General features: G+C 50.1%; 1 protein-coding gene across 1 annotated transcript; it reads right to left on the reverse strand.

Moving 5' to 3' along the window:
* Window positions 1-21,298, reverse strand: PRAM1 (PML-RARA regulated adaptor molecule 1; the record flags this gene model as incomplete). The annotated part of the gene is made up of 9 exons (XM_084614896.1): window positions 1-1,289; window positions 2,120-2,154; window positions 7,423-7,456; window positions 9,082-9,244; window positions 15,386-15,485; window positions 17,380-17,428; window positions 19,054-19,166; window positions 19,921-20,023; window positions 21,292-21,298. The coding sequence occupies 8 exons, from the start codon at window positions 21,296-21,298 to the stop codon at window positions 2,121-2,123; spliced, it is 603 nt and encodes a 200-aa protein (XP_084471022.1). The 3' UTR covers window positions 1-1,289; window position 2,120.
* Between the last annotated feature and the right edge of the window lie 1,347 nt (window positions 21,299-22,645).

Below are 22,645 nucleotides of genomic sequence, written 5' to 3' on the forward strand. Positions count from 1 at the left end.
TTCAGGCCCCACAGTGCTAGGCGCTGTACATATACATAGTAAGGGACAGTCCCTGCCCCGAAGGGTTCACAATCAAACAGGAGAGACAGAAGAAGAACCAGTTTCCCCATTTCACAAATGGGAAACAAGGCAGAGCACAGTACAAAGATTGTACAGGGAGTCTGTGGCAGAGCCAAGAACTGAAACCAAATCTCCCAAATCCCAGGACAGGGCTTTAATCACAAGATCAACCTCTATCTCTCTGTGGCCAGCTGCCAGGGGAAGACTCAACTGGATTGTCACTAGCTCACTTGCAAAGAACAAGAAATTGGGCTTGTCCCTTTTTATTCCATTCTGAGCTATCAAGGCCTAAATGGTTTTTGAAAACTCCCCTTGTCTTTCCCCTCAAGCTATCAGGACTATCCTGTTTGGCCTTTCCTAGTTTTGCTACATGCCACCTTAGCGGGTGGCAGAAATGGAGCAGGAGCCTTCTCAGATCTCAGTTCAAGGGATGGGGCTTTGAATCATTAACAAAGATATCCTTCCTCCCAACTGGGTTTTGTATTTGCACCTGTGTAACTCAGTGTTACTGGACTCTCCGCCCCTTCTCAGGGCCAGTCTCCGCTGGCGGTGCTTTAGCGTGGTTTGTGTGGTCGCGGCGCAGCGCTGGGAGAGAGCTCTCCGAGAGCTCTAGGACAACTACCTCCACGAGGGGCGTAGCTACCAGTAGTGGGGCACTGTCTACACTAGCGCTGAAACTTGCTGCACTCAGAGGGGGTGTTTTTTCAATTGCCAGTGTAGACAATTACAGTAAATTGCCAGTGTAGACAAGCCCTAAGTTGCTGAGGCTTCACATACTTGGAAGCAGAGATATCAGATTCTTCTCAGGAAAAACAAGACAGACGAGATCTGGATTTCTAAGCTAAACAACCAGCAAAATTAAAAAAACCCAAAAAACTCTCAGGTCATCACCATACTTTACATAGACAAAAACAAGACACACAGCAGATTCTTTATTTGCAGCTCACTTGTAACCTGTTTCTCTGAACACTATTGTGGTTCCTGTCCTACTTTTGAGTAGTTTTGCTGAATGCGGGGCAAAATCCTTCCAGAAGCCCAACATATTAAAAAATTAACCACCCTGCCATGTTACAAAGGACACGTTGCTTTTGGAACACTAACTGTGGAGAAGGCAACTCCCATTTCGAAGAAGGAAACTTGCATTTAATGTTTTCATGTTTCTGTCCTCACAGCCTCCCCCCTCTGCTGGTGAAATCACTTGCTGACTTTGGTGGAAGAATTAATTTCATCTGAGGAAGATAAGCAGAGAATATATGTATCCATTAGAGAGCTAATAACTAAAGATCTGCTGTACAGAGCAGATCTGCACCCACCCATCCGTGTAGGTATGCAGAGCTTTTCTCCCCAGTTCCCACTCTACATGTCTGCCGGGGAGCAGTCAGAGTTAGCGAACTCACTGAACAACTGGCCAGGAAAAGGTGAAATGGCTCAGCCAGCCCAACCAGTAACATCTGCTCTCATAAAAGCGGCAAAGAGTGGATCTGCTCTCATGTGGTTCTTTGTGGATTCAAGGGAGGTGGGCACAGGGGGTGAGCTGAAGAGACAGTGGGGGAAAGCCATATGAGAAGGGAAACAAAGCAGGTCAAACTTGCCAGGAGCTCAGAAACCTCTGGGGAGGAGAGAGAGAGATGGGGTCTCTCAGGGAAGAGAGACTGGGGAGAAGGAAACCCCAAAGAAGGGAGAAGGGGAGTGAGATCCTGGAGAGAGCAAGGGTGAGCCTGCTGTCTGGTTCCTGGAGACTGGGCAATGTAATATACTCAAATTCCTATCTACTATTAATAAGCAAATAGTACGCATATTTGGCGGCCCAACATGGGCAGGTCTGGTAGGACCCTCCACAGAGCAGTCTCTGCATTGCAAAGGATCTGCTCTACTCCCCTGCAGATGAAATTAATGCCACTAGCCATGATGGGAGGTGGGCAGGAGGCATCATGTCCAGACTCAAATATCTCCAGTGAGCTAGGCTACTTGTCTCACTGTAAATTACAAGCGCTTAGCCCTGTAGTCACCTCTGAATCTGGGGTGGGGAAGGGGAAGTGGGGTTAATTTGGATACCTACCTCAAAAGGCAACGTCATCGTAAATGTCAGTGTCCCTACGATTGAAAAGAACAAGGTACTGTGAGATTTATGGCCTTTGGACAGCTGTTTCGCTTCTCTCATGTGTCTCTGGGAAGCCATGGACAGGTAGAGGCAGAGTCACACGGGCATGTAACAAGTTAAAAAAGCTTTAAATACAGAGCATAGGAACATGGGAATAACAAGACCAGATCAGACCCAAGGTCCTTCTAGCCCAGTGTCCTGTCATAGAATCATAGAATATCAGGGTTGGAAGGGACCTCAGGAGGTCATCTAGTCCAACCCCCTGCTCAAAGCAGGACCAATCCCCAACTAAATCATCCCAGCCAGGGTTTTGTCAAGCCTGACCTTAAAAACCTCTAAGGAAGGAAATTCCACCACCTCCCCAGGTAACGCATTCCAGTGTTTCACCACCCTCCTAGTGAAAAAGTTTTTCCTAATATCCAACCTAAACCTCCCCCACTGCAACTTGAGACCATTACGCCTTGTTCTGTCATCAGCTCCCACTGAGAACAGTCTAGATCCATCCTCTTTGGAACCCCCTTTCAGGTAGTTGAAAGCAGCTATCAAATCCCCCCTCATTCTTCTCTTCCGCAGACTAAACAATCCCAATTCCCTCAGCCTCTCCTCATAAGTCATGTGCTCCAGTCCCCTAATCATTTTTGTTGTCTTCCGCTGGACATTTTCCAATTTTTCCACATCCTTCTTGTAGCGTGGGGCCCAAAACTGGACACATACTCCAGATGAGGCCTGACACAGGTGGTATACGTTTCTAATGTCACAATGGTGTTCTCATTATCCATAGTAAAGGTCCAGTCCTTTTGTGAATCCTCCAGGGCTCTTGGACTCAGTGGTATGTAGTGGCAGCTAGTTCTATGGGTTAATTTTGCATCATGTACTTCCTTTTATCATTTTCCAATGTCTTACTTTTTGATTTCTTGCATTATAAGAAAGGGCAAATAGGAATGGGTGTCTGACTTTCTCTAAGCCAGGTTTCAGAGTAGCAGCCGTGTTAGTCTGTATTCGCAAAAAGAAAAGGAGGACTTGTGGCACCTTAGAGACTAACCAATTTATTTGAGCATAAGCTTTTGTGAGCTACAGCTCACTTCATCGATGTGAACTGTAGCTCACGAAAGCTTATGCTCAAATAAATTGGTTAGTCTCTAAGGTGCCACTAGTACTCCTTTTCTTTTCCCTAAGCCATTTGTTATTTTCTGTTCCTCTCTCATGTCCCTTCTGGATTTGTCTCCTGTCTGGATTTAACTGTCGCTATATTTTCAATCTTGTTTCACAGGAGAGGTTTCCAGGCCTCTAAATCAATTTTGTGGCCTGTCTCTGAACCTCTCTCTATTTTCTCGGCAGCCTTTGGAGATGGATATGAAACATCAGAACTGAACGCAGCTCTCTGAGGCGGGGAGGGGTACTGATTTACATAGACTCATGGGCTTTAAGTCCTGAAAGTACCATTGTGAACATCTAGTCTGACCTCCTGCACATCACAAGCGACGGAACCTCACCCAGCCACTCCTGCAATGGGCCCAGAACCTCCGGCTGAGTTACTGACATCCTCAAATCATGATTTAAAGACTTCAAGTTACAGAGAATCCACCATTTACACTAGTTTAAACCAGCAAGTGCCCCGTGCCCAATGCTGCCGAGGAAGGCAAAAAACCCCAGGGTCTCTGCCAATTTGACTGGGGGGGAAATTCCCTCCTGACCCCAAATATGGTGATCAGTTAGATCCTCAGCATGTCGGGAAGACCTACGAACCAGACACATGGAAAGAATTCACTGTAGTAACTCAGAGCCTTCCCTTTTTTATATACTGGCATTATAGCATTTTCAGCATTATCTTCAGTCACATTCCTTATGCAAGCTAATATTGCGTTAGAACCTGTCAGTATGTAGGATCTAGCAGACCTGTGTACCATCTGTATTGCTATATGAGTCAGAGACCTGGACCCTCTTATAGGCAGACTTGGAACAGCTAGAGGCAGTCCATATGCACTGTCAGCACCAAATCCTGAGCATCAAGTGGTTTGACTGTGCAAAATGTCACAGTCTCGCAAAGACTTGGCCTTCCTTCAGCTGCTCATTATATTCAGCAGTGGTGTTGCATGTTCTTCAGCTGTGTGGCCAGGATGGACAAAAACATCCCTGCACCCTGAGCTCTCAAAATCTGCACTGACACGCAAAGGGGTGTGCGCTCTGACCCTACCCGGTGCCAGGCCACCCCAGAGATTCGTGGATTCACGGGATTGAACCACATCTGGGAACTTCACTACGCAAAGCCAAGTGCAACACCATCACCCTTGGTCACTTTGGCTGGCGCAATGGTCCATCGTAGACTACGTGTGATTGATGATGAATGTGTATGAGTCATCTAATCGTCCCCTCCAATGTCCACTACGGTGCCTTTGTCAATGGTGAATTCCATCTGCCATTGTGCTATCCATTCACCTACCTTTGTTGGCTCCCTCTAAAGTTCCTCACATTTTTCTCGAGTCTTGAGTAACCTATTTCATGTTGTGTCATCTATAAATGGCATTCGCCCTCTTTTCAAGACCACTACTAAGGCTATGAAATACCACTGGTCCATTTACAGGACTTTGGGACATCCCCCTGTTGAACCTTTCCTGTGCTGAAAACTAACCACTGATTCCTCCTCTTTGTTTTTGTCTCAGACAGCTTTAGATCCATGATAATACATCACCTCTCGGACCGCAACTACTTCCCTTCCCTTCCCTTCCTTTCCCTTCCCTTCCCTTCTTTTGTAGCCTCATTGGAGAGACTTTGTCAGAGGCTTCAAAATTACGTCATCTAAAAGTCTCCTTTATCCATTTTTCTCACTCACAGAAGGAATCCTCCAGGCTGGAGAGTAACAGGTGGACTAAGCCTGCTCACAAGTCACAGGAGGAGCTGATAGGCTAAAGATATTGAGCACAAATCCTCCAAAATTTCAGACCTTTGAGATCTGGGTCTTGGTGCCTTCCAGGCTCTGCCCCTATAACCCAAGGGACTGTAGAACCCCACAGTCTGCTGCATGACAGGGAGGGTCCCTTCCAAGTTGCTGAGTGAATGGGCTGATGTGGGCTACTCTTGGTGTGTTGCCATCAGTGTCAGACCATTCCAGTCACTGGACAGAGCTAGGCAGTGTCCAGAACTCACAGATAGACCAACCCGTCGTGAGGATTTGCTGATCTCTAATGTATCAGTTTGATCCAGTATGCTCCCTTGTGACACCTTAAATACCTGACAGCATCTCAGCTTTGTACCTGAAAAGACTAAGTGCAGGATGGTCTCTCCCAGACATCCTTAGACTAATGCAGATTAAAGAGTTTTTCAGATGATTTCTTTGTGGTAACGCGCTACTCTCCCACCTCCACAACCTGACCTATTCTCCTGGGGTAGTCGGCCCGTGTTCCAGTGAGCTGTGTCATTCCACTATGTTTCAGTGATGCCTAATATATCAAGGTCATAAGAACATAAGAATGGCCATAGTAAGTCAGATCAATGGTCCATCTAGCCCATTATCCTGTCTTCCAACAGTGGCCAGGGCCAGATGCTTCAGAGGGAATGAACGGGGCAATTATTGAGTGATCCATCCCATCATCTGGATATTAGGAAAAACTTTTTCACTAGGAGGGTGGTGAAACACTGGAATGCGTTACCTAGGGAGGTGGTGGAATCCCCTTCCTTAGAAGTTTTTAAGGTCAGGCTTGACAAAGCCCTAGCTGGGATGATTTCGTTGGGATTGGTCCTGCTCTAGGCAGGGGGTTGGACTAGATGACCTCCTGAGGTCCCTTCCAACTCTGATATTCTATCATTCTATGATTGAGTGGATGTTTTCAGAGAACTATCCACAATGACTCCAAGATCTTTCTTGAGTGGTAACAGCTAATTTAGACCCCATCATTTTATATGTGTACTTGGGATTATGTTTTCAATGTGCATTACTTTGCATTTATCAACAATGAATTTCATCTGCCATTTTGTTGCCCAGTCACCCCATTTTGTGAGATCCCTTTGTAAGTCTTTGCAGTCTGCTTTGGACTTAACTATCTCGAGTAGTTTTGTATCATCTGCAAATTTTGCCACCTCACTGTTTACCCCTTTTTCCAGATCATTTATGACTATGTTGAACAGGACTGGTCCCAGTACAAATCCTTGGGGCACACCACTATTTACCTCTCTCCATTCTGAAAACTATTTATTCCGACGCTTTGTTTCCTATCTTTTAACCATTTGCTGATCCAGGAGAGGCACTTCCCTCTTATCCCATGACAGCTTACTTTGCTAAAGAGCCTTTGGTGAGGGACCTTGTCCAAGGCTTTTTGAAAATCTAAGTATACTATATCCACTGGATCCCCCTTGTCCACATGCTTCTTGACTGCCTCAGAGAATTCTAGTAGATTGATGAGGCATGGTTTCCCTTTACAAAAACCATGTTGACTCTTCCCCAACAAATCATGTTCATCTATGTGTCTGATAATTCTCTTTTTTACTATAGTTTTAACAAATTTGCTGGTACTGAAGTTAGGCTTACCAGCCTGTAATTGCCAGGATTGCCTCTGGAGCCTTTTTAAAAAATCAGCATTGCATTATTTATCCTCCAGTCATCTGGTACAGAGTCTGATTTAAATGATAGGTTGCAGAACACAGTTCTGCAATTTCACATTTGTGTTCCTTCATAACTCTTGGGTGAATACCATCTGGTCCTGGTGACTTATTACTGTTTATCAATTTGTTCCAAAATCTCCTCTATTGACAGGTCAATCTGGGACAGTTCCTCAGAATTGTTATCTAGAAGGAATGGCTCAGGTTTGGGACTTTCCCTCACATCCTCTCCAGTGAAGACTGATGCAAAGAATTCATTTCACTTCTCTGCAACAGCCTTGTCTTCCCTGAATGCTTCTTTAGCACCTGGATTGTCCCGTGGCCCCACTGATTGTGTGGCAGACTTCCTGCTTCTGATGTACTTAAAAATAATTTTGCTGTCAGTTTTTGTGTCTTTTTGTAGTTGCTCTTAAAATTCTTTTCTGTCCTGCCTGATTATACTTTTACACTTGACATGCTAGAGTTTACGTTCTTTTCTATTTTCCTCACTAGGATTTGACTTCCAATTTTTAAAGGATGCCTTTTTGCCTCTAATTTCCTGTTTTACTCTGTCGTTTAGCCATGGTGGCATTTTTTGGTTCTGTTATTGTCCATTGTCAGCTAGTCTGGTTGATCTTTAGAGCTTGAAAATAAATGTCTAACCAAGAGAGAAAGGTATCTGTACTCACAGCTGCAGCAGCGTCACCCTGGGGACGTAGCCATCTGGAACAGACAGCAGAAGGAACACATTTAATGGAAATATAAATTCTCACCCAGGCAGTGAAGGAATCAGGCAAGCAGACCTAGAGGGCCACAACCTCAGCAGAATGTCCACTCTCAGAGGGGGCAGCAGAGCAGGGCAGGAGACGGATGCACAGAAAGTCAGTGCTGGGACTGGAGACTGACGCAGGCTGTATGGGGCTGGTGTAAGTGCCAGGCCCTAGATCTGGGTGTGCAAGAGAGAACAGTAACAACCCTGCAAGCCTGCACCAAAAGCAAGACTGGCCTGGAGAAGCTAAGCTGGATCCTCTGTTGAGCAGCCAGTGTGGTCTCTGGCAGTGGCCAAAGGGGGCAGCAAAGTGAGAGACACTTTGATCTAGGGAAGCTCCACCCAGCCTGCCCTATTGGCTGGAATCTCACTTGCAAAGTCTGGCAGTCTAGAAAAGGACACCCCATGCTGAAAGAGACGGGAAGAGTCTACCTGCTATGAAGGTTGAAGGGCTGGGAAGAGTCTGCCTCTGCTGGGGGTAGCCACAGGACCAAGAAGAAGGTCCAGTGTGTGGCAGGGCCCTGACGTCTGGTGGCTCCAAGGCCCATTTAATCAGAACGTGCATGAGTGGAAATAGGGCTATTTTGAGTCTTGTGACTGGAGCAACGAGAACTCCAACAGGCTGGAGTTTTGGAGAAGCCCCCAGGATTCAAATCCTCCTGAGCATCCCTTCGCCATCCTCCTCCAACCCCCTCATCCCCTTCCCATCCTCCTCCAAGCCACTCAACCCTTTCCCATCCTCCTCCAACCCACTCATCCATTTCCTTTGTCCTTTCCCCAGGCTCCATCTCTCCATTCCCAGGAGCCCCAGCCCGCCAGCAGCCCCACTCTTAATGACACGTTGGGCACAGCACGGACAGTTTGGCTCTGGCTCTTGGCTGTGACAGGAATGAGATGAAAGAGGCCCTCCCCCTCACTCGGGCACACACACATCCCACCAGGAAGCCCTGGAGCTCTTACGATGTGCAGGCTGCAGCTGGCCCAGGAGAGATGCCAGACTGTCAGCAGCCAAGGCCGCCAGCTGGTTTTCAGCAAATGCTGGGGCTGTGGGGAAGGAAAAGCAGGACACTGAACTGAGCTTTTTGGCCCCTAAACTTGGAAATGTTTGAGATCTAGGATAAAACTTGGGTCTGTTCTCCCCAGTGGCAGATTTCACAGTCTCCTGGCGTAGATTTTCCTTCAGTTCAAAATGCAGGTATGAAGCCAGGTGTTTTACTGTCCGGGGTTGCTGAAAGAGCCATTAACAGCCTGTCTCCATATCTGCCTAGCTGGCATGCATACCACGTCCACATAACCCACCCCCGCTCCGCGGGGTACTGTCTCAGCAGGGTACTGTCTCAGCGGGGTACTGTCTCAGCGGGGTACTGTCTCAGGGGTACTGTCTCCCTCCAGTGGTGGCTGGGTCACAGGGAGAGGCTGATGAGCTCCTACGGCCAGGGCTGACAGAGCTGGGTGTGTCAGTTCAGGTGCTGGCGGTGTGGGCTTTTCAGAGCCCTATATCCCCGGTTCGATCCCTGGTACCAGCAACCCACCCGAGAAGCAAGGCATTACACTGGCCACCGGAACGCCTCAGACTTACACTTCCACTGGTTGTTCCGGCAGAGTAGTCTCTCGGGACTCGTAAACTGAATGACATCCAGAATCTCTCCTCGTTTGAGCGGCAGATTCTTCCCTCCCCCTTTCTTCTCAGCAACGTTGGGATCGACCATCATTCGGGTCAGAGCACGGATTTCCCCTTCGAACTGTAATGCGAGCAGAAAGGAGACACACTGCAAATGGCTCCATCACTGACGATGGCTCAAGATGCCTGTCCGAGGGCTGGCCAAGCAGTTCTGGTGTGGCCGTGTCTTTCCTCGGCGGGGTCACTCCCAGGAGGCCAGTGGACTAGGAACTGTTTCCCCAGCCGTGGTGACCTAGTTTAACATACTTTCCCTATAGGTGGATGGAGTTGGGGGCACAGCAGCCCTGAAGATGCCTCCATGCTTAGGCCAGGCTCCTTTTTACAGGTCTTCGTTTCTCACAACTGGTGCTAACCGTCATACCTGACAGCACTGTGCCCATCACTAGCATGTCACTCTCCGAACGCTCTGCAGGGGCTGCCGACAGCCACAGGGAGCAGTCAGGGACGACACTCCTGGACGTTGGGTCTGGGGTAGCCACGAATGGCACTGAACAGGGACTGTGGTTGGGAGCTGAGTCCCCCACAAGTCCAGCTGGCATGGTCAGAGTACCAGAATGGACAAGCAGACTTCACATCAGTCATCACCTCATTGGAGAATGGGAGGGAATCCACGGAGAGGCTGACAGAGAAACTGCTTGGGCCCTGCAGCTACTGGTGCTCCAGACCTACTGGGGTGCAGCGGGGAGGGTCTTTCCTCCGGGAGAATGGGCTGGAGCTAAAAGTGCAGAACTAAGCGTCAGGCAAGAGGGGTTGTAATCCTTGCTCTGCCAGGCTTGTTCCGTCAGCCTGTCTGTGCCTTGTTCCCCCGGGGTGAAAGGAGTGAGCATTGGAGCTGGTCAGGCTGCTTCTCCTTTGGATTCATCCAAATCCAAACGTGTCACAGGAATGTGGCGAGTGGGAATGGAGGTGGGTTTCTGAGGGAAGCCAGCCTGGTTTCCTGTCCGCTCTCTCATCTTCCCAGCCCCCTGCCTGGGGGGCAGCTGTGGAGCTGGGACCCTGGAAGCCTCTGCTTGAGCTGGGATTCTTGGGGCTTCTAGGATGGGAGCTGGGGAAATATTTTGAAAAGGTTGGAACATAATCTTGTTTTGATTTTTCTGAACAGTGTTGAAAATTCCAGTCCGTGGGAAACTGACATTTCAAGATATTGTTCTGATGCGGAGCAATTCCCTTCCTAATTGTGGAATTTTCCTTGGCAGAGAATTCTGGGTTCTGACCCCGCTACAGATAACACTGCCCTACCTCATTGGGTAAATTCCTGAACGCGAAGCGTGGTCTCTGTTAAGGGAATTTGCCCTTGTGCAACTGCATCAATGTACTCTCTGGTCCAAACCCCTAATATAGACGTCCTTCACTGGCACAAAGTGGGGTGTAATTTGGAAACTTGCTTAATACCTGTCTTTGTGCTGATCTGATGCATCCATATTAGGGGTTTGCACACAGCCCCGCTCACCCCTTCCCCATATCACCGCTTACCCCCATCGTCCCCTCCCACATCCCTGCTCACCCCCGTCATCCCCTCCCACATCCCTGCTCACCCCCGTCGTCCCCTCCCACATCCCTGCTTGCCCCTATCATCCCCTCCCCCCACTTGCCCACATCTTCCCCTCAGATGTTCCCACTTACCCTGTCATCCCCTCCCTATGTCTCCACTCACCCCATGATCCCCTCCCCATGTCCCCGCTCACCCCGGTTCTCCCCTCACACGTCCCTGCTCACCCTCATCATTCCCTCCCATGTCCCCGCTCACCCCTGTTGTTCCCTCCCATGTCCACACTCACCCCCCATCATCCCTTCCCACGTCCCCATTCACCCCGTCATCCCCTCCCCATGTCCCCGCTCACCCCCGTTGTCCCTTCACACGCCACCCTCAGTCCCGTCATTCCCTCCCAGATCCCTGCTCACCCCCGTCGTCCCCTCCCACATCCCTGCTCACCCCCGTCGTCCCCTCCCACATCCCTGCTTGCCCCTATCGTCCCCTCCCCCCACTTGCCCACATCTTCCCCTCAGATGTTCCCACTTACCCCGTCATCCCCTCCCTATGTCTCCACTCACCCCATGATCCCCTCCCCATGTCCCCGCTCACCCCGGTTCTCCCCTCACACGTCCCCGCTCACCCCCATCATTCCCTCCCATGTCCCCGCTCACCCCTGTTGTTCCCTCCCATGTCCACACTCACCCCCCATCATCCCTTCCCACGTCCCCATTCACCCCGTCATCCCCTCCCCATGTCCCCGCTCACCCCCGTTGTCCCTTCACACGCCACCCTCAGTCCCGTCATTCCCTCCCAGATCCCTGCTCACCCCTGTTGTTCCCTCCCATGTCCCCGCTCACCCACATAAGAACATAAGAATGGCCATACTGAGTCAGACCAAAGCTCCATCTAGCCCAGTATCCTGTCTTCCGACAGTGGCCAGTGCCAGGTGCCCCAGAGAGAATGAACAGAACAGGTAATTATCAAGTGATCCATCCCCTGTCCCTCATTCCCAGCTTCTGGCAAACAGTGGCTAGGGACACCATTCCTGCCCATCCTGGCTAATAGCCATGAATTTATCTACTTTTTTTTTTTAACCCTCTTATGGTCTTGGCCTTCACAACATCCTCTGGCAAGGAGTTCCACAGGTTGACTGCATTATATGAAGAAATACTTCCTTTTATTTTTTTTAAACCTGCTGCCTATTAATTTCATTTGGTGACCCCTAGTTCTTGTGTTATGAGAAGGAGTAAACAACACTTCCATATCTGCTTTCTCTACACCAGTCATGATTTTATAGACCTCAATCATATCCCCCCTTAGCCATCTCTTTTCCAAGCTGAAAAGTACCAGTCTTGTTAATCTCTCCTTATACGGAAGCTGTTCCATACCCCTAATCATTTTTGTTGCCCTTTTCTGAACCTTTTCCAAAATCAATATATCTTTTTGTAGATGGGCCGACCACATCTGCACACAGTATTCAAGATATGGGTGTACCATGGATTTATATAGAGGCAACATGATATTTTCTGTCTTATTATCTATCCTTTTCTTAATGATTCCCAACATTCTGTTTGCTTTTTTGACTGCTGCTGCACATTGAGTGGATGTTTTCAGAGAACTATCCACAATGACTCCAAGAGCTCTTCCTTGAGTGGTAACAGCTAATTTAGACCCCATGATTTTATATGTATAGTTGGGATTATACTTTCCAAGGTGCATTACTTTGCATTTATCAACGTTAAATTTCATCTGCCATTTTGTTGCCCAGTCACCCAGGTTTGAGAGATCCTTTTGTAGTTCTTCGCAGTCTGCCTAGGTCTTAACTATCTTTAGTGATTTTGTATCATCTACAAATTTTGCCATCTCACCTTTTACCAGATCATTTATGAATATGTTGAATAGGACTGGGCCCAGAATAGACTCCTTGGGGACATTGCTATTTACCTCTCTCCATTCTGAAAACTGACCATTTATACCTACCCTTTGTTTCCTATCTTTTAACCAGTTATCAATCCAGAAGTGCACCTTCCCTCTTATCCTGTGGCAGCTTACTTTGCATAAGAGCCTTTGCTGACGGACATTGTCAAAGGCTTTCTGAAAATCTAAGGATACTTTATCCACTGGATGCAATAAAGTGGTGAGGTATGATTTCCCTTTACTAAAACCACGTTGACTCTGCCTCAAGAAATTATGTTCATCTATATGTCTGACAATATTGTTCTTTATTACAGTTTCAACCAGTTTGCCTGGTACTGAAGTCAGGCTTACCGGCCTGTAATTGCCGGGATCACCTCTGGAGCCCTTTTTAAAAATTGGCGTCACATTAGCCATCCTCCAGTCATCTGATACAGAAGCTGATTTAAATGGTAGATCACAGACTACAGTTAGTAGTTCTGCAATTTCACATTTGAGTTCCTTCAGAACTCTTGGATGAATATCATCTGGTCTTATTGACTTATTGCTGTTTAATTTATCAATTTTTTCCAAAACCTCCTCTAATGATACCTCAATCTGGGACAGTTCCTCAGATCTGTCACCTAAAAAGAATTGCTTGGGTTTGGGAATCTCCCTCACATCCTCAGCTGTGAAGACTGATGCAAATATTCATTTAGTTTCTCCTCAATGGCCTTATCATCCTTGAGTGCTCCTTTAGCATCTCGATCGTCCAGTGCCCCCACTGGTTGTTTAACAGGCTTCCTGCTTCTGATGTACTTAAAAAAATTTGCTATTAGTTTTTGAGTCTTTGGCTAACTGTTCTTCAAATTCTTTTTTGGCCTTCCTAATTATATTTTTACACTTTGCTTGCCAGCCTTTATGCGCCTTCCTATTTTCCTCACTAGGATTTAACTTCCACTTTTTAAAGGATGCCTTTTTGCCTCTCACTGCTTCTCTTACTTTGTTGTTTAGCCACAGTGGCCCTTTTTTGGTTCTCTCACTATGTTTTTTAATTTGGGGTATACATTTAAGTTGAGCCTCTATTATGGTGTATTTAAAAAGTTTCCACACAGCTTGCAGAGATTTCACTTTTGGCACTGTACCCACATCCATACCCATTGCTCACCCCCGTCATCCCCACCCACGTTCCCGCTCGCCCCGTCATTTCCTCCCACGTCCCTGCTCGCCCAGGTCCTCGGTCACCCAGTCATCCCCTTCCGTGTACATGTTCACCCACCGTCTTCCCCTCCTATGTCCCCGCTCACCCATGTCCTCACTCACCCCTGTCATCCCCTTCTGTGTCCCTGTTCACCCACCGTCTTCCCTTCCCACATACCCGCTCGCTCCCATCATTCCCTCCCCATGTTCCCGCTTGCCCCCATCATTCCCTCCCCATGTTCCCGCTCGCCCACCATCATTCCCTCCCCATGTTCCCGCTCACCCCCCATTATCCCGTCCCATGTCCCCACTCACCCTCATCATTCCCTCCCCATGTTTCCGCTCCCCTCCGTCATCCCCTCCCACGTCCCCGCTCGCCCCCCCTCCCCACCAGGCGGCAGCTTCACATGACCCAGTGTGAATGAGGGAGCTGGCGAGGGCAGACAGAGCAGTTCTGTGGAGGCAGCATGGGGGAGACCTGGGAAGTGAGCTGGGCGGTGAGACTGGGGTAGAAGAAGTGGAGAAGAGACGAGCTCTCTCTTCATCTCCCTTCCCCCAGCCCCCAGATAGTGGCCCATTTCTCCATATGCCCCCATTACCATGCACTCTCCACAGCCCCATACCCCTGCTCACAGCCGTGCTTCCCCTTGCACCCTGACACAGCCTCATTCCCCAGCAACTCCTCCCCCCCACCACGGCCCACTGTCCCAGTCCGCTCTCACCCGTAGGCCACATCTCAGGAAGCAGACAGTGGATGTGGGAGGGAAGTGGTGTCGCATGGTGCGAGGGCATGTTGAAGAATGTGGGATGGGAGGAGGCTGGGGGCAGAGCGCCTGTGGGGATGAAGACAGCTCTGCGGGGGATGCGGTGGAGGAAGGGCTGCATTGACAGGAAAAGCGCCCAAATCAGCCATGGCTCTGACAGAGTGACAGGATGGCCCAGTGCTTTGGGCACTAGCTTGGGAGGCAGGAGGCCTCGCTGCAATTCCTGTTGGCCTACAGACGTCCTGGGGGACCTTGGCCAAGCCTCTCTGTGCCTCAGCTCCCCATCGGCAACCTGAGGCTAGCAGCACTGCGTGTGCGGGGAAGTTATGGGGATACACATGTTAAAGACTGAGAGGTGCTCATATGCCACCAGAGACTGTAAGGCCAGGCCGGATCTCTAAGATCATCCCTCACCTCCTGCACGGCAATGGCTGGACGGCACTGGCCAGAGAACGGCTGTGCTGGATGGGGCCGGATCACACCGGAATGGCGGACCGGCACTTTGGCTGCAGAACGTGACCTTGCAAATATGGGGTGTGTGAGGTCACGCTGGTGGGGTGTTCTGGCAGGTGGCCATTCAGGACTTCACCGCTGGGAACCTGACACTGTTATTTCTTCACTGAGCCCATCATTTCTACTTGAGCTAGGGCAGATCTTGTAGTGGGGGACCTAAGACTGTTAAGTCTAAGCTAACAAAGATTTTGGTCTGGGTTCCTATTAAGAGTTGTTTTATAGAGGAGATCTCTCTCTAGCTTTGTGCGAAATCCCTGTCACATAGGGCACCACCTTCACTGTGGCTGCAGGAGGGGAATGACTGACTGACTGCACCTCATGGGGGGATTGCTGTGAAGAAGGGCCCATTGCTGCTCACCTTGAATTTCTTCCGAAATTCCTTGTCCGTCTGCTCTTCTTTCTTGCACTGTTTGAGATTCTTCACATGTTTCCCGCTTAGCTCTGAAATCTGGGCTTTTCTGCAGAGCCAGGAAAAGTCACAGTGATCTTCCGGAATGTTCAGGAGAGGCAGCCCGCCCCCCCAATCCTCCCTTGACCAGTTCATAATAAATCATCCATGGCAATAACACCGCAGCCTGCTTCCACTGCTGGGGATGCCCCACTACAGCCCAAGGTCTCCATCTGTCCAGGGCTTTGGGGCTGCGTTCCAAACTAGCAGAGAAGTTAAACTGTTCGGGCCAGATTCTCCACTTGGTTCTGTGTCAGCTTTACGCCAGTGAACTGGAGCACAGAATCCGTGCCTTTGTGTTTAACTTTATCAGGCCTGACTCACAGCCCTGCAGTGTGTTCAGGTATTTACTCCGGCACAGAGCCAGAGTGAAACATCCCTGGCCTGTTTTGCACTCCCATGTCTGGTGTAAATGACTGCGCAAGAGGCGGGTCTATAGTGAATCGAGCCCATAGATGACCTGGAGAATCAATCTGCACCAATCCATTTGCTAAGCTAAGGTATATTCCATGCAAACCACCACAGCAAGCCCTGGCTTTAATGCAGTGTGAAGATAAAGAAACTACAACTTGAAATTTTAAAGGTGAAGGCTCAGTTCCTTTCTTTAACGCCACCCATGTGGGGGCCTCTTATTCAAAGATGAACTGCAAAGCCAAACATGGGGTTATAACCATCAGGCTTCTTTATGATACAGACTGTTTTAAATAGGCTTTTAAAATTGTTTTCTTATATTATAGCTCCCGGGCTCTCACTTCCGTCTGGATAACAAGGACTCGGAGAACCAATGCCCCACAGAGCCCTGAGGCCCAGACTGAGCTGGCAACCCCATGGAGAGAGCGAGTCAGGAATTTTTCATCCAAATAGTGGAAAATGCAGCTTTTTGATCATTCAAAATTTTCAGTGGGAAAATTTTAATTTTGCTGAATCCTTAATTTTCCATCAGAAAAAGTAAAACAAAGTATTTCATTCAGGTAGGGTTGAAACATTTGGGTTTGTTGAATTTTAATACAGCCAAATGCACAGTTATACAGAGGGCTCTACCGAATTCATGGCTGAGTTTCCCAAGCAAAAATCATGTCACATCTACACAGTTACCTTTATCAACCAAACAGTGCTTCCCTTCCACCTGCCCAGCTTGGCCCAGGGGACTGGGAACGGCACCAACACACACATAAGCATTTGGATAGGGACTGAGCCCAGGGCCCCTAGAGACACACAGGGCATTTAGCACAGAGCCCTAGTAAGAGAAGTTTGTGCTGATCCCATGAGTGGGGAGCTCAGTCTTCTGTCCTGTTTTGGCCCAGCTGGAAATCTCTGCCCAGAGCCACGCGTGCTCTGCAGTTCCGCAGCTGTGCAGTTTAGGCTTGGTCTACATCCAAAAACGAGACCGACCTAGCCACATTGCTCAGGGCTGTGAAAAATTTCAAACCCTGTGAGACGTGGGCGGATCAAGCTAACCCCAGCTATAGACACAGCTAGGTCAACAGAAGTGTCTGTCAACCCCACTGCTGCCCCTTGGAGAGGAGGGTGAACTGCACTGACAGGAAAACCCCTTCCGCTGGTGTGGGACGTGGCGCTGTCCCGCTGTAGTCTGGCCCTGGCCATAGGGTGAGATCCATGCTGGAAAAGAGAGAACTTTGGAAATGTGACCTGACCGTGCTGGCTGCCTGAGGCTCTTACGGGGCCTCTCTGCAGATCCCCAGAGCAGAGGACGCTGTTGGAGCCCTGGCTAGGCAGCTGTGGCTCATGCTATAGCCGCACGCTTATAGCTCTTGTGGTTGCCCGGTTCAGTCCCGCAGGGCTCAGCTAAAACAGCGGCCCTTGCAGAAGCACAGCAAATGCGCTAGGTGATGCCCAATGTTTCGGCATGTGAGCAGCATTGAATAAATAAATCCATTGATTACCTGGGCTCAGTGGGCGGTGGGGGAAATCTGTCAAGGGTCAGCTTGGCACCTGTACAAACAAACGGTGCATGGAGAGGAGTCAGTGAGGCTGGTGTGGCAAAGCTGCGTGCTGAGACAAGCTCAAAGGGGTGGCTGGCGGGAATGCTTTGCCGGCATCGGAGGTGGAGGCTGGGTCCCATCCAGCCCTAGAGCCTGGCCCCCAGGGTTTTACCCTGTCTTCTCTGTGCCAAATGATGGGGCTTCCTGTGTGGAGATGACTCCACAGCTAGAGCCCTCTCTCTGTCAGGAAGGCTTACATTTTACCCTGCCCCTCTCCCCCTTGAAGGGGGCATCCTGGACTGGCAGGAGGGCACTGAATGCCCTAGTAGTTTCTTTCTTCTATGATGTTGTCCTCTGCAAATACCTGGAGACCATTCTCAGGTCCCTCCTTTGCTGTTGCTTAGCCAGTCTTTAGGAAGGGTCAGTAATCGGTCTCTCCAGCCCCTTCACTTTGGCTCTGACTTCCCCGCCCCCGAATTGATGCACATCTTTCTGATACTGATGTGGCTGGAACTCAGAACTCCAGCCATCGCTTCCCCAGAATCCCACCACATCACCATAATAACACGGTACCCTGCTCGACAGCACTGTCGGTCATCTGCACACTGACTGCGCATTCACTCATGCTCCTGCCTCTGCCCAGCAGGAAACAGAGACCGAGGACTTTACCTTGGGGCTCTGCAAAGGATTTTGGGTGTTCAGCCAAGAAGGGGAACTTTCAAAGCAGAGGTGGATTGTGCTTTGTCTTTGAAAATCTGCTCTTAGCACTGGGTGCCCAAGCTGACTCGCGACTCAGCTAGGCCCCTGGCCCTTGAGGTTTCCAAACCCCACTGCTAGAGGGTGCTGTGCTCTCCAGGTGCAGCTGTTATCCTTGGGTACAAGGGGAAGGATTTGGGGTCTAACCCAAGGTGTGTATCTTAGACTGCTCTATCCCTGCATGTGGACATTCTGACTCTGGTATGAGCAGTCCTGTTTATGTCTCTTGGGACGGGATTAAGGTAAACAGAAAATGCCAGTGTTATAAGGGAACAGGAGGGTTCCCTTGTGGATTACACTGTATGATAAAACTTTGCCACATAGCCAAGGCCCAGATGCCATTGCCTTCCGCATCCACCCCATGGCCTCAAGACCCTTCAGCCAGCTGCTCCTGGGCACCTGTGGCTGCTTGGACAATACAACGACCCCTCTGGTGTCTGAACTCCTGGGGCAGTGGATGGGGGAGGGCACCTTGGTGCCAGGCTCTGACAGTGCTAATACAGCCCCTTTCCCCCATGCTGCGCTAGCAGGCTGCAGAAGCACAAGACACAGTTTCTATTCGCTCTGACTTGAGTTCTCAAAAGCTCAGCCAGGTGCTATTCGGGCCCCCACTGAGGGACTCGGGCAGTGTATGGCATCTGCCCTGGTCCGAGCTGATCAGAAATGTCTCTGATGCACACAGGGAGCAGGGGAGGAGGGGGGGTTCAGGTTTGCACACTCACTTTTCAGAGTGGAGCTGCACACTACACTTGTAGTGGATGGTGAGCTCCTCGCGAGCTGTGCTCTGAACAGTGTCTAGTGGGCAGTGGCCACCTTTTTATTTGCAGTGCTGGCTACATACCCCCTGCCATAACCCCTGCTCCAGTCTGGGGTACGTACCTGTTCCAGAGCGGGGACTTGCTGGGAGCCGGGAAGCAGACGATAACGGACGTCCTTTCCCTATGCCAATTGGCCCAACTGCTTCCACATCATCATATATCTGCTCTTGGTGACTGGGGCAGCAGAAAGAATGGGATTAGGGAGCTGAGCTGTGGTGGGTGTGATTGCAGTGCAAGAGCCGAGTTTAACAGACTGTCACAAACATCAGCACTGCAAGAGGGTGGATGGCAAGGGGCAGGAGGCCAAAATGTCCCTGGGGCTGGCAGTGGGCTGCAGCAAGGACAGGACCATGCGACACTGTAAGGCACCACAAGGAGTGTGGTTTGGGGCTGCAGGCTGTGCCGTCATTTTGCAGAGTGCTGCGCCTCCCTTGTAGCAATGAACCACAACAGGGTGTGAGCTAGATGGTGATCGGTACCTGAGCTACAGAGGGAGACCAGCGCCAGAGGTTTCAAAATTATCTGGTCCCCCAGTGACTAGGTCTCCCACATGAGACACCTCGGGCTGCTACTGCTTTCTGGACGCTCCCATTGATTTCATTTGGAGATCACGGTCCTCAGCATCACGGAAGAATCACACCCCGGAGGTCTGATTCTCCTCTGCCCTGCAGCTTGTGCCATTTAGTCTCGTGCACCGTGGGTACGAAACACCCCCATAGCAGAATGGCGGCACTGAGCTCTGGTCTGAATGACTGTCCAACAGGGAATCCAACCTGAGGTGTCTCATATGTGGCACCCAGAAACTGCAGCATCCAGAACCTCAGGGGCCACTTCTGAAAATGCTGGACTGTATCCGCAGCTCTGGCCTTCGGTCAGCAGCAGCCCATCCTGCAGCTGGGGGTGCAAAGCAAGAATAAGAAAGATTTACCATCTCAGTACTTCCGCCGCTGACCTCAGGACACGAGGAGATGAAGCAGCTTGAGGTGCAAGTCGGACTGGGGAAGACCCAGCAGAATTTGGCTTCAGGTGACCTATGGCAAAGGTTGTGGGGACGGGGAGGGGTAGAGGGGAAAGCCAGTTCACTGATGGCTTCAAGCCAGTTTCCTGGGTTTGTCAGGGCAATGCAAACCTCCACCCCCACCAAGAAACTCGTATTTAGATTCCAGATCTGCCCCCGACCATTCTATATGCAGGGTCGTCCTGCCTTCCCCACTGGAGAGGGCCATGAAAGCAGGGGAGGAAAAGAAGGGAGATGTGGTCTGTGCCCAAACCAGCCCGCTAGGCAAGGCACAGTCATGGACTCCTCCACAGTCTCCTGGCCAGGGCAGTTCTCTGGTCTCTTAATCATGCTGCCTCACCGTTCACCTTGCTGTTCAAAAAGTCTCCCATTAAAAGGCTGCTCCCACCCATCACTGCTCCCAGGAATTCTATTCAGCCAAGCCCGCCCCTGGGATGAACTACAGGGCCTTTCACTGGCTTGGAACAATACATACAAATCTCCTTAGCACAGTGAGGGGCTCCCAAGTAAAAAGCTACTCCCAGCCCACTCGTTCCATCTTGGGTTCAGTAGCCAACTAATTGCAACTGCAGCCACTGACCAATGACATGTCTCTATACAGCATCGTCAACCCCAAGCAATGAAAAACCATGACTCAGGCCCCCCAAAATCTCGAGATTGGCTTAAAAATCACAAGAGGATTTTTTAATCCTAATAAATCTGGGGTTCTTTTTGCTCTTTTAAGGCACTCTCTGGCCATGTTTTCAAGCTTTCCTCAAAAAACATTGGGGCTAGAAAGCTACTTTTCTTTTTAAATGCAAGCTGATTGCATGACCCATGAGCTGGGGCTTTACGAAGTGCACTAAATATCACCTCATTTGTGAGATAAAATTGTGACCATTTACAACACTGTGTGCCAGTCCTTCAAGGTGCAGTAACCACAAACCCCCCCCCCCATGCTTCACACTCCATCCATCACAAGCTTCCATCAGCCCTGGGAAGAGGGGAGGGAGAGGCCAGGCTTCAGGGCATGTGGGAACAGAGCAGAACTGACCCCTAATAGCCCCTCTCCATTGGCCCTGGGAGAAGGAGAGAAAAGGCAGCGAGAAAGCCCTTGTCTATGCTAGGAAGGGTTTGCTGGAATAGCTATGCCGGCAAGCCCGCCTAGTGGAGATGCAGCTGAGACTGGTAAAAGAGTGGGTTTCCACTTTTTGCAAAAACACTTTTATGCCACTCTAACTGCATAACATGTCTACATGAAGGCTTTTGCTGGCATAGAAATGTAGCAAAAAAATCACATACCTGGCATTGCTCTACCGGCAAAAGTGTCTCATGTAGACCTGGCCACAGTCAATGCAGAAAGGCGCTGGGGGAGTTCACTGGACGTACAGCTTGTATGGTGCATTGCAGTGAATGAGTCGGGTGCTGTGTCGTCTGTTGGTGTAATAACACTGCCTCTGCGGGCAGCAGGAGAAGCTCTCCCATGGACAGCACTGCCCACGCCGGCGTGTCTGTGGGTGTAACCTATGTCACTCGGGGGCGTGGTTTATTTACACCCCTGAGCCACATAAGTTATTCTGACATAAGCTGTAGTGTAGACACTACCCTTAGACAGGGCTGTCTGGTGACTGCTAATGATGCAATTACCCCGCTGATAGCCTCTGAGGAAGGAAGGCCAAGCAGGCTGGCTGAGGCAGTCTGACTTGCTGGGGAGCTCACAGTGTAGGCAGGGAAGTGTGCAGCTTGGAACAACCCTGGTCAGGAGGGCAAGAGACTTGGTCTCCACCCAAGAGAGGTGATGGCTGAGGGGCTGGAGCCTAGAGTGGGTGCCCTGGCTGGACCCCGGAGCAGAACATACCGGGGGCAGTTGCCCAAACTAGGACATCATCACAATGGTTTCAGAGCTGGTCACACAGAAGTGTAGCTACCCCACACAACCCGAGTTCTCCCTATGGACCAAAGGAAAAGCGGTACTGGCCTAGAGGCAGGTCTAGTGGCCAGAGTGATCAATGGTGTCCAAGCAGCACAGTCCCTACTTTTTAAGGTCGGGGGTTCCTGCCCCTTGCACAGCTCCCAAGTGCTATTAAACCAGAACCCTGAAGACTGCATCACTGGCAGCGATTAAGTCTTACAGTTCTCAGAAGAAAGTGAAAGAGGCTTGCCTTCCCTGATGACCCCACTGCCAGCCCTCCACAGGCCATTCGTCACCGTACACCGGAATCCAAGATCGTATTGACTTGCATTGCAAAAATCCCAGAAAGTCTGCAGGAAGGCGCAGCCTCCCCCCGCCCCCGATGGGTGAAAGAGCCTACAACAGTGAGCGCCACAATGACAACGCACATCACACTCAGCCCATCTCATTCTAGAGGGGGTTTCTATTATAGCTTCATTCCAGCTCTCTCCCTTCCATTGTCCAGAAATGGATCCTCCCCAGGCCCGGCTCCCTAACACCCTTGGACTGCCCGCCTTCCTATATCCAGCGCTCCCCTGGACTGACTCCCTCCCCCCGCCAGACCCTGCACACACCTGGGTCCCCAGCTACCAGACTGGGCATTGAGTACCAGTGTCTGGCACCCCCTAGTGGCTGTCCAGGACAGTAGCACTGCTGTTTGAAATGCCTTTGCTGAAATGTGGGACGATTTGAGTGTTTTTAGAC

This window comes from Lepidochelys olivacea, assembly GCF_965140295.1.
Source record: "Lepidochelys olivacea isolate rLepOli2 genome assembly, chromosome: 25".
NCBI classification, from domain to species: domain Eukaryota; kingdom Metazoa; phylum Chordata; order Testudines; family Cheloniidae; genus Lepidochelys; species Lepidochelys olivacea.